The 15000-nt window shown below is 46.1% G+C and overlaps 1 protein-coding gene across 1 annotated transcript in view; it reads right to left on the reverse strand.

Moving 5' to 3' along the window:
* The window catches only part of TLN2 (talin 2), a 215501-nt gene that overhangs the window by 115841 nt on the left and 84660 nt on the right, over nucleotides 1-15000 (reverse strand). Inside the window, exons 3-6 of the mRNA XM_084816675.1 lie at nucleotides 9002-9173; nucleotides 4733-4830; nucleotides 4327-4456; nucleotides 1889-2041 (exon numbers count right to left, since the gene is read on the reverse strand). Coding sequence (XP_084672801.1) covers nucleotides 1889-2041; nucleotides 4327-4456; nucleotides 4733-4830; nucleotides 9002-9137 — 517 coding nt within the window. The 5' untranslated portion in view covers nucleotides 9138-9173. The remainder of the gene's footprint in view (nucleotides 1-1888; nucleotides 2042-4326; nucleotides 4457-4732; nucleotides 4831-9001; nucleotides 9174-15000) is intronic.

Genomic DNA, 15000 nt, shown 5'->3' on the forward strand with positions numbered 1-15000 from the left:
AGCTCCCACCCATCAGCTGCATGGGGTGACCCCTCTGGGTTCTACTATTAGGAGAGAGGGAGAAAAATGTCTCCATCTCCACTTTCTCCACACCAGGCACAATTTTGGACACCTTCAGGTAGCTGAGAATAGTGAAGCTGACGGAGAGAAGGTTTCGGGCAGGAATGTTTGAGTCTTCCCTGCAGCTCCTCTTCCCTGGGAGAGGCCTTCTGGCTTCCAATCTGAGGCCAGCACAGGAAAAATGAGAGTCTAGAGAAGGGTTTGCTGCACCAGTAAGCTGGCTGCAAAGGAAAAGGTGTCTCCTGCTTCAGCTAACATGGAGAGAGCAACGTCTTTAATAACGAATGCACAGATGCTGGACAATTTCCACTTGAGGAAGAACATTGATGCTTGGATGTGTTGGGGAACCTCCCTGCCAGTTTTGCAAATCTTATTGCCCCGACTAGCGTCGCCCTTTCTTGCTTCTGGAGGGTGGTGAGCCCCCCTTGCAGTAGTTCCCTCTCACACATTCATGTCCTGGAGGGATTCTTGAGGGGCCTAGAGGAACAACGTTGTTCATATCACGGGTCCATTACCCCCTCAACATTTCCCCTGTGGTCTGGCAACCAATCTACTCAACCATTATGAGCAGCTACAGATGCTACAATCCCAGAAGCAAGCTAGATGTGCAGTCAATCCTAGCTTTGACTGTTGATGCAATATGGTGTCCTTGGGGTCATTACTGCTCAAACCCATGCTCTGGATATCACCTTAACACACTGCCAGCTGAACCAAGACGTAATGGCTTGCTTAGCTGCCTGCATAACAACATCATCTTTTACACGACTTTAGAGCTGGGATGCAGAACTCTGAGCCTGCAAGCAAAACCCTGCCCAACTAGGGCCCCGACCCAGCCCTCCAGCATTCTCCACATGGCTACACCTCCTCCCTTTTCCCTCCGACTGCTGATCCTTTGGTGGTTTCCCAGCTTTTCCATGGGTTTCTAAAAGGGTGAACGGTCTCTTCTAAGGCTTCATTACTGGCAGTAACAGCTTTAAGCTAGAATAGGTTGGTGTTGTTGCTGTTTTTGACCCTGCCCCTCTCGCCCACCACTGGGACGCCGCCCCTGAGAGCTTCTCCAAAACTGAATTTGGCCCTCAGGTGGAAAGAGGTTCAACACCCCTCTTTTAGTGGGACATTATGAATAGTTACATCTGAAAATTGACAGAGAGCTCAGCTCATCTCTCACTGATTTAAAATACATTAGTACCACCAGCTAATTTTGAAAGGGTGGTGCGTGTGTCATTTCAGACACCCCTAGCTGCTTATTTTAAAATATAAAACTCTGCCACTTCTAGCATAAGCATTCAAAGGTGCTTCCATCCACTCTAAAACAAAGTAATAAGAAGACACAATAACAGTTAGCTTTTCTACATGAGGCATTTATTGTGCGCTCATCATTCCCTACTCATGGTTGTTTACGGGTTCTTTAGATGACATACTGACCCTCCAATTTTGCTTCTGTTTTTACTTTTGGTGATTTTTTTTTAGAGCAGGAAAAATGTGGCATTTAATTGTGAAAACAAATGCAAACATGATTTCCTCTTATGTATTTGTGCTATTCCACTATATCGCAGTGCCACCTAGAGGTTATGTAGTGGGAAAGCAGCAAAGGAAACACGCTTTGTGTAGCGCTCAGACCTCAATTCTGTGATGAAACCGAAAGTAGATATAGCAGGTAAACAGCCTCTTGTAGAAAAGCTCCATATAGCATGTGTTTTTATATAGGCTTTTTGTGTGTAAGTCAGCATCACTGTTGAACTCACTCCTATTTTTGGACATCATCACCACTCTGGTTTTCCATGTACTATTTATCCTAAATATTTTCATTGGAGGAGACACTACTCACAGTCATCATCTGTATGGAGCTTTGCCTTTAATTTCTCCATTTTCTTCTCATCCCGTAACAGCGTTCGATCTTTCTTCAGTGTCGCCGTACCCTCCTCCTTTTTTTCCTCAGTGCTCTCCTGGATTAAGGAGTACTCTTCATAATTGGTTATTCCTAGAATTGCAAAAACAAACAAACTCAATATACTACACAACAGGAAATTGTGGGAAGAAAAAAGCCATATACACCAGCTCTCCCTGCTGACGGTGTGCACCATAGTACCCTATAGTGCTGTTAACTGACTCATGTGAGTGTTTAAATTTGGATAGGGATGTGCAATGCTGGGAATTCTGTTCTATTTGAGCCCAAGGGGATTCTGCAGTGATCCTGTTCTGGTAACTGGTGGTGGTCTGTAGCATGTTTTTTTCCTAATTCCAGAAATGTTTTCCACATTGGGGGGGGGGGGGTTCTGCTATTTACACAAATGATAATTTGCACAAATTGGATGGGGGGATGGATCTTGTAATTTGTGCAAATGGAGTGTTGTTGTTTGAAATTCCCTCATCTTTCACAAGCATGCAAGAGCACAGATTCAGCTGGCTGATATGCAGGCTTGCCTTGTAAATTTCCTTGTATGTTTCAGCTGTCAACAGGAGAAGGGAAGGGAAGTAGGTAACATACAAGGAAACTGACAAGGCGAGCCCTCATATAGGCTAATTTGTGCACAGCTGTGAAGGAAAAATAGTAGCCAGACAAAGGAGGAACCCATCTGCAATTCAGAAACACTGAAAGAGAAAAAAAAATGTGAACAGAGTAAGTGCACCAAAAGGGGAGGGGGAGAAACAATACCTCCCACTTGGCAAAGGAATCCGCTCAAGTGTTGAACCAACACTTGTTAGAGTCCTCCTCCTTTTCAACACTTCCCTAAGTCTCCAGCAGGTCTAGAAAGGGGTGTTACTGGCTCCCCACCCTTTTCATGGCTCCTTCTTGGAGTGCACAAATTTATAGGCTGGGAAATAAATGGAGGGGAAATTTGCACAACAGGAGTTGCTACTCAGAGAAGGAGCCACACAAAAAAATAACGGGAGGAATGGGTTTTTTTTGGTAAAAAGAAAGTATGACCTCAGATTTCAAGATCCATGATTTTAAAAAAAGAAATCCAAATTGCGCAAAATGCTGCCTTAAAAAAAACAACCCAAACTCAGAATCTGCATATTGAATCTACTTGCTATGGTTTGAGTTGACAACAGCGGGGGGAAATGGAACAAAATCTGCCAGAGACGAACTGGAAAAATCCATCAAGTTTTTACCTCCCAAACGGAATTCTCATACATCCCTAAATTTGGATGTGTGTATGTGACTGATAAACAGGCCTTAATGGTTTACCGCATGTGCCCAAAGTAGAAAAGAACAGTCAAGTTTGCTTTTTTATGAGACATTTCATTCTTCATCCCTCTTCTGCAGGGGTGCAGAACCTCTTTCAGCCAAGCCAAATTCCATTTCAGAGACGCTCCTGGGGGCTGCATTCCAGTGGAGGGTAGGGCCAAAGGCAAAAGTGTCAGGGCCAAAATACCAGCATACCAAATGACTGGTGTTTGGGGAAAGGGAGCAGGGCCTTCTGGGGAACCCTGGTGGGCTGGATTTAGCCCCTGGGTGCTTATCTCTAGTGGACTTCAGCCCTCAGGCTGAAAGAAGTTCAACATTCTTGGGCTAGATGGGCCAACAGACTGACTTGATGGATGGCAGCTGCACAGGCCCACCAGGGGCATCCATTATTCTGCAGCCGAACCCACGCTTTGCATGAAGAAGATCCCAGTTCAGTCCCTGGCACCTCCAGTTAAGGGAACCCAGGTAGGAGAGCTGGGAAATGCGCCCGTTACACCCAAAACTGCTGCGCCTGCCAGCTGGGGTAATGGGTGCTGGCCTAGAGAAGTAGCCCCTTATATTCAGCTCTTTCTCATGGGTTGGGTAAAACATCCACTGCAGAGTTAACAGACAGTTGCCAAGTATGAATTGCTTCACTATGAAAAGTGAAGCAATTCATAGTACAAGTTATACATTTGGCCTGTTCATGACCAGCTGCTTCCATCTCGCCCAGGTGTTCAGATGTTGACAGGCAATGGCCATAGCAATGGCCGTAGCAATACAGCAATATTGCAATTCCGCAATATCACAATATCACAATACCCAGAGCAATGCCCAGAGCATCAGGAACTCTGCTCCCAGAAGAGCCCCTTTTGAGAACAGGGCTGTGAGTAGTGGACCAAGGCCCCAGCCTTCACCCTCGCCCAGCAAGCCCTGTTGCCACAGAAGCCACTCACTTGCCACCCTTCTCTCCTTTCTGGCTTGGCCAGGCCAGGCCAAGGCCAGGTTTCACCTGGGGGATGCCAGCTGCTATCCCTCCTCATGGTGGAGACAGGGAAATCTATAACAGAGAACGGGAGAACCATTTATCTTACCTATCCGGCTGCAAATGGTCACCAACAATTCCCCAACAGTTTTAGAGTCGTCCACCATCACCGTCTTCACCGAGCCATCCAGCATCCGTATCTTCTGTGGCCTTTGTTTCTTCTTGTATTCCAAAATATCCTAGGAAGCAAGTCACAGGAATGCTTTATGGGATGCAGACAGGCCAGATGCAGATACTGAGGGTCAACAACAGTGGGCCCCTGCTGGAGTGCAGGACCTCGGCAGGTGCCCAACCATGCCTACCCTTAACACGGGCCCTGTGTTTGCCTCACAGCAACTGGGATTCAGTGAACAGGGAGGCTCCATCTGGCCATCAGGCCTTAAGAGCCATCGATGGATCTCTCTTTCTCCATAAACTGGAGATACTGCAGAGGAGTGCACAGATCTTGGCCATACCCCGTTCCGCAGCATGTAGTAATCCAGGGTTCTCCCAGCTTCCAGCCAAATGCCTTTTCGTGGATCTTCGTCGGACAGGAATAAACCATAGTCGGAGGCTGAGAAACCAAGATAGAAGGGATGTGAGTGTCTGAACAGCCTCCTTTCCTGAACATCTATTCCAAATGAAGTTTTCCACCCAACTAGGGAACCACGAAGTTGTCCCTTCGACCCTCGCTGCCTGCCATGCCTCCCCCATCTCATCTTATCCCTTCCCCTCACCTTGTGGCTCTCCTCTGCCTTCCTACTCCTTTCTCCTCTTCACTTCCTTCTATAATTGGCTCACTTAACAGTCAATACAGCTCATTGCTTGTAGTGCTTGGAACGATTGATTATTTGTTTTGGAGAGGGAGCATGGCAGGAAGGGAGGTTTAACAGTGTCAATATAAAAGGGGGGCAAACTAAAACGTTCATTTTTAAAAAAGAAGGAATGGATAAAGTGTTTTCAAGGGCTGATGAATTAGCTCCATTAAGACACTCAATACTGGAAATGTTAATACTCCTGTAACAAGCGCTCTGATCTTCTAGTGGTGGAAGGGATCAATACTGCAGGAAAACGCTGCAGCCAAAGAAAATGATGCAGAGGAGCGGCAGGAGGCCAGGCTGCCTGAAGGCCATGAGATGTCACCATGGGAGTCATGGGGGACCACGAGCAAAATGGCAGCACCAAGAGGCAATGCTCCAATGACAGTGCTTTAATCACTCAGTGCTAATTAATGAAGGCTGTGCTTGAAAGTAATGAACCAAGTAATACCAAGTAGTTTAAAGGGAATGCTTCCACTCCATCAGTGTCTATTATATTAAGCCAGCAGCTTGGCGGACGCCCCCGGAGCCTGTGTGCCACGGAAGCGGCTTAAAGCATGGAGCAGAAATGCCAGGCTCGAATTCGAGGCTCCTGGGGCAACAAGGCCACGCTGCCAATCAAATGCCCGTCTCGTCTCTACAACAGCATTGCTAACCATGAATCTTAACCTAATTTGAATGCGCCTCTGGCCACCTGATATGACACCGGTGCAATTAGCAAGCAACTGATCACCCTAAAATAATCCTGAATTCAAGGCTTCCTGGTAAAACTTTTGCCCAGGAAATAATCATAATTTTAGATGCTTTTGGTTGTCCAATGAGTGCCACATAAGATAATATCCAGAACATGAATTAAAAACAAATAAAACTGTAATAACAAAACTGGTGTAATTAATAACAAATAATCTGTGACATAGGAACAAAGGAAGCTGCCTTATCCTGAGTGAGAGGCTTGGTCTATCTAGCCTAGTATTGCCGACACTGACTGGCAGCAAAGGCTCTCCAGGGTTTCAGGCAGGAGTTTTCCTAGCCCTACCTGGAGATGCCGGGGATTGAACCTGGGACCTTCTGCATGCAAAGCACGTGTGCTCTGCCACTTAGCTATGGCCCTTCCCCTGAACATAAAATCAGGGGTGGAGAGCGTGTGACCCACCAGATGTTGGTGAACTGCAGTGCCCATCAGCCATTGCCAGCACAGCCAATGGTGAAGGATGTTGGGAGTTGCAGTCCGACAACATTTGGAGGACTGCCCATTCCCCAACCTGCTATAAATCAAGTATGAACACACACACATACACACACACACACACACACACACGAACGTAAGAAGAGCTCTGCTGGATCAGACCAAGGGTCTATCTCGTCCAGCATTCTGTTCACACAGTGGCCAACCAGCTGTCAGCCAGGAACCCACAAGCAGGACATGAGCGCAACAGCACCCTCCCACCCATGTTCCCCAGCAACTGGTGTACATGGGCTCACTGCCTCTGGTACTTGAGGTAGCACAGAACCATCAAGACCAGTAGTCACTGATAGCCTTTTGCTCAAGGAATTTGTCCAACCCCCTTTTACAGCCATCCAAACTGGTGGCCATCACTACTTCCTGTGGTAGCGAATTCCATAGTCTAACTATGCACTGTGAAGAAGCCCTTCCTTTGATCTGTCCTGAATCTCCCACCACTCAGCTTCATGGGAGGACCCCACTGGGTTCTAGTATTGTGAGAGAGGGAGAAAAATGTCTCCCAATCCACATGCTCCGCACCAGGCATAATTTTTTAGACCTCTCTCATGTCTCCCCTGACCCTCTTTTTTTCCAGGCTAACAATCCCAGCTGTTGTAACCTTTCCTCATAGCGGAGATGCTCCAGCCCCTTGATCATTTTAGTTGCCCTTTTCTGCACCTTTTCCAGCTCCACAGTATCTTTTTTTAGGTGTGGTGACCAGAACTGGACACAGTATTCCAAGTGTGGCTGCACCACAGATTTGTATAGGGGCAGTATGATACTGGCACTTTTATTCTCAATGCCTTTTCTAATTATGCCTGACATGGAGTTTGCCTTTCTTACAGTGCTGCACCCTGGGTTGACATCTTCACTGAGCTGTCCACCACAACCCCAAGAGCTCTTTCCTGGTCGATCACCGCTAGCTCAGATCCCACACACGTTCATTCTGAGCTTTCCACAATCAACTTTGCCCTCTGTAGGAAAGCAGGATTAGGGAGAGCTTCAGCTATTGGATGGTATAGAAACAAAATGAAATGAAATGAATTTTTCACAGGGGGACACTGCAAAATGGGCCAAAAGTGTTAAGCCATTGCATGGAGGTGGATATCAATGACAAATTGCATCAGTGACAGCAAGGATGGGCAAACGATACAGCGGCACAGAGAGACAGGGAATTTGGCTCAGCTGCCTTAGCAACTGGGATGCCTCTCCTCTCCCTGCTCCCATTCAGAATGAAGGCAATGCATTGGCCCTCACCTTGGTGACATCACCACGCAAGTCGAAGATACATGGCTTTGGGGTACTATGACATCATGTTCACTGTGTGATCACTGACCAGCCAAGATCACCAAAGCAGCAGCAGACTGAGGTGGTGAACAAGTACAAAACAACCACAAACTCTCTTAAAAGTAGGAGGGGTTTTGGGAGGGCATTAGGGGGCATCAAAAGTGCACCTCCCTCCCCCCGAATATTTGAGAGTAGCCCTGCAAAGCATGCAACCTTTCAGTCTGCACCTGCTAGGCCCCAAAACTCCATCAGCCACGACGGACTAAAACGAATGGCTTGGTTACCAGCCGGAGTAACAAGGGCTGCGGGGAGGTCACCTCCCCACCCTCCATTCCAGCTAGGATGCCACCAAGAGCAGCGCGTCTCCTCAGTCCAGCCGTCCCCATCAAGTCTGGCTCCTGCCCTTTCCTTTTCTCCTATCAACTCCACCCGCCTCTGAATTCCTTAGCCTCAAGTATAAATATCCAGTGAATGGTTGAGGGGAGAAACCCTGGCCTCCACACATTCACCTGAAGTTGTGAGCAGAGATTACGCATGTAGGTGCGCTCTCTCTCTCTCTCTCTCTGCAGAATTAGGAATCCTGCAAAAAGGCTTAACATGTGGAGGTCAGGAGAATGGAAAATAGGTGCAATCCCAGTCCCCTCACCTCTCCACTCCATGCCTGTATCAGGCTCTTCCCTGTGCTGCAACAAGCCCACTAGGGCATAGAGCTCACTGTTCCTACTCATCCTTCCTGCTCCTGCCCATTTCCACTCCTCTTGGCTGCATGAGGCTGCCCTCACTGTTTCCCTCACATCAGCTTCCTCCCCTGCTTTCACAGGATTGAGAACTCATCTTGGTTCCCCACTTGTGAATTACACTTTGACCTGCTTGATCCAGATACCTGGGCTCAACTCCCTCCCTGGGCTCAAACGGAAGGGAGTCCTTCCCCCTCGCCCATACATGACAAGTGGCTTCATCCTGTGGAATGGGTCTCTGAGGCTCCCTCACGGTATGTCAATTGTTCCTGCTCTTCTCTCCAAGGTGGGATTGCAGCAACTATGTTCCTGTTTGAGAGCAATTCCAAAACGGCGGACAGTTGCCTGTCCTAAGATACAGAATGCCTGGGCAACGTGGTACAGGTGTATGCCCCTCAGGAAGATCTCTCTACGCCAGGGGTGGACAACTTGCAGCCCTCCAGATGTATTGGCTTGCAATTCCCATCAGCCCTAGCCAGCATAGCCAATGGTGAGGGATCATGGGAATTGGAGGCCAAAACTTCTGGAGGGCTGCAAGTTGCCCATTTCTGCTCTACATGGATCTGTTTGATTGCCTCTGTTTCCTTGTGAGAGAAGAAGTGACGGAAATCCAAAGATGAAAGGCTTCACAAGATGATTTAGGGAAGCCAGCATTGAATCTCAGTTTTCCCCCGAACGAACCTTGTCCCATTTGAGCCTCTGGCACTCGCTCGCGAATAACACGGCATGCATCGTACACCGCTGTGGAGGGCTCGAACTGCATCGTCTTGACCACATTGCATTGGCGTACGCAGATCTTCAACGACAGCGCAACCATGTTGTTGGATCACTTGCAGGCCTCTCAGTATGTTACCTTCAGAAGAAAGAAAACAAAGCACTGGATTTTTGTTTAAAAGAATCCTGCCGCTTTGGAATCACACAGCAACTAAACGAATCCTTTTTGTGTCCGCTAACACCAGACTTGGCCACATTTTGGAGCTCATATAAAGACCTCACAATGTCACCAGAAGGCTTCCAAGGACCAAGAGACCTTACAGCCTGTCATATCCCTTCTCAGTGGATTGGGCCTTTCCTATTGCTGCCTCTACCTCAAGATGTTGTGAACTGCCCAGAGAGCTTTGGCTATTGGGTGGCATAGCAGTGTACTAAACAAATAAATAAATGATTCCATGCAAGGGAGCAAAGGGGAGGGCCTGATCTGTGCAGGGAGAAGCATGGCAGACCCTGATACATTTTTGTGAACCACCCAGAGAGCTTCAGCTATTGGGCGGTATGAAATGAATGAATGAATGAATGAATGAATAAATAAATAAATAAATAAATAACATCCCCATCACAGGCATTGGGAGTACCTGCTGGCAACAGATTCCATAAAAATTAGGTAGGTCTTATCATACTTCCTCACCCAGCGAGTGTAAACCAGAAAACCCCCAAACCACAGCCCTTTAAGTGACTCAGTGAGATGCCAGGACAGTTTGTTATTTAGAAGACATGTTAAGAAACTGAACACTTTTATTCTTCCCAGGGTGTTCTCTCTCTCCATCTCTCTTTCTTGGAGAGACTGGCTCCATAATTTCCAGCAGTGGGCAGAATGGCAGTTGTATTTGTTAGAACCAAAATCTGTTTCAGGGACATGAACAAGAAGGAAGGGATGAGCAATCGCCTTTGCTTACTCTAGAAACAGAGAGCGCAGTCACCCTTACAACAGCTCTCCTAGGAAGGCATTTCCTGCAGGCAACAGATATATGTGTCCAACACCCAGTGGCGTCAGAATATATTTACATATTTGCAAAGTACAGAAATATTGATTACATCTGTGATAAATGCAATGCAATTCCTCCAGGAGGCTGAAGCTGGCATACATGGGGATATTTGTAAGAATCCTAAAAGTTGGGTTAAGCTACGAGAAATAGATTAATGAGACTATAAGCCTTTAAGGCGGCGCTTTGTCCATTTTCATCCTTGAACAGTACATAGCTCCTTGAATCATAGAATAGTAGGGTTGGAAGGGGCCTATAAGACCATCGAGTCCAACCTTGGTGAGGTGCTTTACAAATAATTAGACTGACTGGCCCAAAGTCACTGGTTACAGCTGCTCAGGGATTTGAACCCAGGTCTCCCTGGCTGAAGGGGAAACAGATTTCAGTTCTTGTATAATGAGTATTCCATTTATACTCCACCTTTCTGCTCAGAGTCCCTCTAGCTGGGTCATGAACTAACAATTATAATTTGTACAAAGCTTTGAATATAAAAACCAAAAAAAAAAAAAGACATAAAAAAACTTTTTGGGATTATCATCTCCCACCTCCCACAAAAAGAAAAAAACAACCCCTGAATTTAGCACCTATTAAAACCTTTGCAGAACTAAGAATGTCTTAATTTTTAGAAGAAAAAGAATTAATTGTAGCTCAAGATTCTTAGGCCATGAGGCGAACTTGGGGGGGGGGAAGTGCTTAGAAAATGAATTTTGTGATACTCATCTGGAGATGTCATCTTTGCGTTTTATTTTATTAGTTTTAGGACAGCCTTCCGCAACCTGGTATTCACCAGTTTTGCTGGACTACAGTTCCTATCATCCCTGGACACCATGGCTATTGGCAAGATGACTGGAGATGGTGGGATTGTAGTCCAAACAAAACTGCAAGGGACTCGACAGAGTTCTGCAGTGTGTATACCTTGCTTTACATTTGCAAGCTGAGCTATGGATTCTTCCCTGAACTTTAGGAACTTCTTTTGTGCATTTTCCCACAGTGTCTGCAATTTTAACAAATTTCTGAGCAATCTGCACAATTTTCTGAGCAACCTGTGCAAATTATAGCGGAATTTGTGCAAATTCAGCCAAATTTGTGCCAACTTGGCTGTAATTTGCACAAATTAACCAGAAATTTGCACAAATTGCTCAGACATTTGCACAATGCAGAACCTAGAAAAATGTGCAAAATGCCCAGAAAAATTTGTGAACTGGCCTGACTCACTGTAGACCAAGTTGGGTGCTGCAGCAGGGACTGGACTGAAATCTAGGGGGGCCGAACCTAGGAAAAAGCATTGAACTACACCCCTCAAACGCATTTCTCTGACATTCATGATAGAGGGCACCAGGTTTGGAAAGGCTCTTGTAGCCAATAAGCACCAAGACCTTGTTTAAAAGTTCTCTGGAAAACGTTTAACCCAAAGTCTGGGGGGTTATAACCTACTCCAAAAATTGTAGAGATGACATAGTCCCATGGTGGTGATGGTAGTGGTTGTTGTTGTTGTTGATTATTATTATTATTATTATTATTATTATTATTATTATTATTAATACTGTTGTTGCTGCTGGTGCTACATTATCTCACCTCTTTTTGTCTTGCAAGGAACCCAAGTCGGCTTACGTGGTCCTCCTCCTCTCCATTTCACTCTCACAACAACCCCGTTGGATAGGTTGGGCTGAGAGTCAGTGACTGGCCCAAAGTCACCCAGTGAGATTCATGGCCAAGTCGGGACTAGAACCCGGGTCTCCTGAGTCCCACTCTAACCATTATACCACTGGCCCTCTAATGATGGGGGGTTCCCAAAAAACAACAACATAAAAATGGGCCTTGCCTCACAATTTTTGTCTGAAAATACTGATCTCTGAACAGAAAGCCCTTTACTCAACCTCTGACAGATAGGGGCTCTCTGTACCTTCTCAGGGATGAGGGGAGTGCACTCTGCGCATACCCAGAGGCCCTTTGTGTGTGTGTGTTTTAACTTCATATGTTCTGTGTTTGAGGTGAGGCAATGAACACAGAACCCGATCCCAGAGAAGGAAGAAGGCGAAATATGTCATTCAGAGGCTTAGCAAAGCAAATGGTTAGGGATGGAGCCCAGAGCCTTGAAAGGGGCCACACCAAGAGCTAGGGGCTTGAGGCTTGCTACTGCTTGATGCTGGCCTGATGCCCAGAGTGCCACCAGAGGAAGGATGCCAAAAGCACTCTCTATTTGAATGAAAATTGAGTAAGACAACTTTTTAGCCCTGAATTATGAAAAATTGCTCCATCTGAAATAGAAGGATGTGAAAAATATCTCTCTTTTTCAAATACTGAAAGCAATACAAGCAAAAATCAGTTCCAAGCTGATATACTTAAGTTCTGCTAAATATCCAGTTCATCCAAAAGTGAAGTCCGGACATGTGGAATGCTGGCAGGAACCACCTTTGCAACAAAAACAAGCCACTTCTCAATTCCCAGCCCAGCCGTTGCTCATCTTAAATTTCTGTCTCTCCCCACCCAGCCCAGTGTGTTTGGAAAGGAAGTTCATCAGGAAACTAGGAGGTTCCTTCTTCTTCCTATGAGTCAGGAATTTGCACTGCCAAAAAGACTTACAGCACTGACCATGTAAAGGGAGCAAAGTTCAACATATGTTTTCAGAGTCACAGAGACCGTTTCCTCGCTGCCGAGTTCCAGATCTCTTAGAAACCAGGGCTGTTAGTCAATTAAAGAATCATTCCCTCTAATAGCCAACTCAGGTGGTTGAGTGCTGACAAGACTGGAGCCAAAATGGGGCCACTGAGAAATGAGAGGGCAGTGTCAGCCTGCTTGGATGAACCGAAAGATCTGCACAAGTATAAAACGTGTTTAAAAGAGCCCACAGGGGGGAAAGGCACTCAGAACAGCCCAGCGCTCAGCTGCCTCTAGAATGTTGAGTGTCACTTGGGAAACAATAAGCAAAAAATGGAAGTGAGGATGCCATGGCCCCGCTGGCTTGAGCCCCTTATGGGATCCTGGAGAAAGGGCTGGCGAGTGGCGCGTAGTCCTGCACATGAGTATTCTTCTCATGGGGTGAGGATACACTGCAGGTCCCACTGGCATTGTTCAAAAACCCTCTTTCTTACTGTTGGTTAATGGGTTCCTTAATCAATTAAGTCAATTCGCATCCCTCTCCAGCCTGAGTGACCGCTGGCCTGTGCTAATGAATCCTGTCATTGTGGGCACCACCTAATTAGAGCCATCAACCAACTGTTAAAAAATTAAATTCATCAGCTGCTCTCAACATCCCATCTGTGACATGGTGATAATGCTGGCCTACTTTGCAAGGTTACTGTAGGAATTAATACGATGTGTCTGCGGAGGGCTTTGAACCTTGAAATGTGCTTTGAAAATGCTTCATGTACCTGAAAGGCCAGCTCCTCTCATATGAACCTGCCCTTGGTTGAAGGTCTTCTTCAGATGCCTTGGTTGAAGGTCTTCTTCTGTGTGTCCCACCACCAAGAGAGGTCAAGCAGGTGGGAAAGCAGGATAAGGCCTTCTCTGGGGCAGCACCATGCCTGTGGAACTCTCTCCACAAGGAAGTTAGGCTGGCCCCTTCTTTGCTCAGTGTTAGCTGGGCTGTTACAATTTTTTGTTCTGCTCGGCTTTTTAGTATTTTAAAGGCCCAATCCTATGCATGTTTACACAGAAAAAAGTCCTACAGCTCCCAGCATTCTGGGAGCTGTAGGACCTTGTCTAAACATGCATAGGATTGTGCTCTAAATGAATTAGCTCCACATTCTGTTTTTAAGATTCTCTCCTGTTCTTAATTTTGCTGTTGGCCATTATTTAAAGTTTTCACACTGTTTCATGTTTTAATAGTGAGAGGGTCCTATCTGGGCCAAAAGACAACTCATAAATTAATTAATTAATATATAAAATATTATTCTTACAATTGCAAACTGTCTTGATGCCGAGGAAGAGGACTGAAAGGAATTAATATGAAGTCTAAATTAATAAGAAGTCTATCTATTATCTATCTATATTTATTTCTAGGTAACCTTTAAGGATGGAACCATTATTGATGTCTTAAAAACCACAAGGAAACGCATATGAGCAAGGATGGATGGACTGAGGATCTCTCTTTCCTTCTCTCCCTGTATTTATACACAGAAATAGCAGGATCAATTTGTTAGCCCACTGCCCAAAACAGGATATCCTGCACCTCAAGACCCCCCAACAGACGCTTGGCCAACTTTCTGTAAAAGGAAAAAGATTCTAAGATTTTCAGCATCTAGATATAAAATCAAAAACACTCAGTGATGCAACAGAAGAGCAGAACATCTGATCCAGCATCCTGTTTCCCTACAATGGCCGGCCAGATGCTTCTGGAGAGCCCACAACCAGGGAATGAATGCAACAGTCCTGCCCTGTGGTTTATTCTCCAGAGAGGCCGTAGCTCAGTGGCAGAGCCCCTGCTTTGCAGGCAGAAGGTCCCAGGTTCAATCCCTGGCTTCTCCAGGTAAGGCTAGGAAAGGATCCTGCCTGAAACCCTGGAGAGCCATGGCTGCCAGTCAGTGTCAACAATATTGGGCTAGATGGACCAAGAGTCTGACTGAGGATAAGGCAGCTTCTTATGTTCCTAGCATCTGATATAGTGCTTGTGAGCATGGAGGTTCTGTGTGGCCAGCATGACTAAGAGCTATCAATGGAGCATACCTCCTCCATATATTGGTAAAATCCTCCTTTAAAGCCATCTAAACTAGTAGCCATTTCCATGTCTTATGGTAGTAAATTCCATAAACGAATCGCTGGTGGGTGAAGAAGTTCTTTCTTTGGACTACCCTGAACCAACTGCCAATCATTTTCATTGGGGCAAACCCTAGTTTTAGTGTTAGCCGGTTGGGAGAAAAGTCTCTTACTCTCTCTGCACTATTTATAATGGCCTAGTATGCACATAATGCTAAGTCATGG

The sequence above is a fragment of the Heloderma suspectum genome, chromosome 11 (genome assembly GCF_057233095.1).
Source record: "Heloderma suspectum isolate Gila_16-S chromosome 11, 16-S_ref, whole genome shotgun sequence".
NCBI classification, from domain to species: Eukaryota; Metazoa; Chordata; class Lepidosauria; order Squamata; family Helodermatidae; genus Heloderma; species Heloderma suspectum.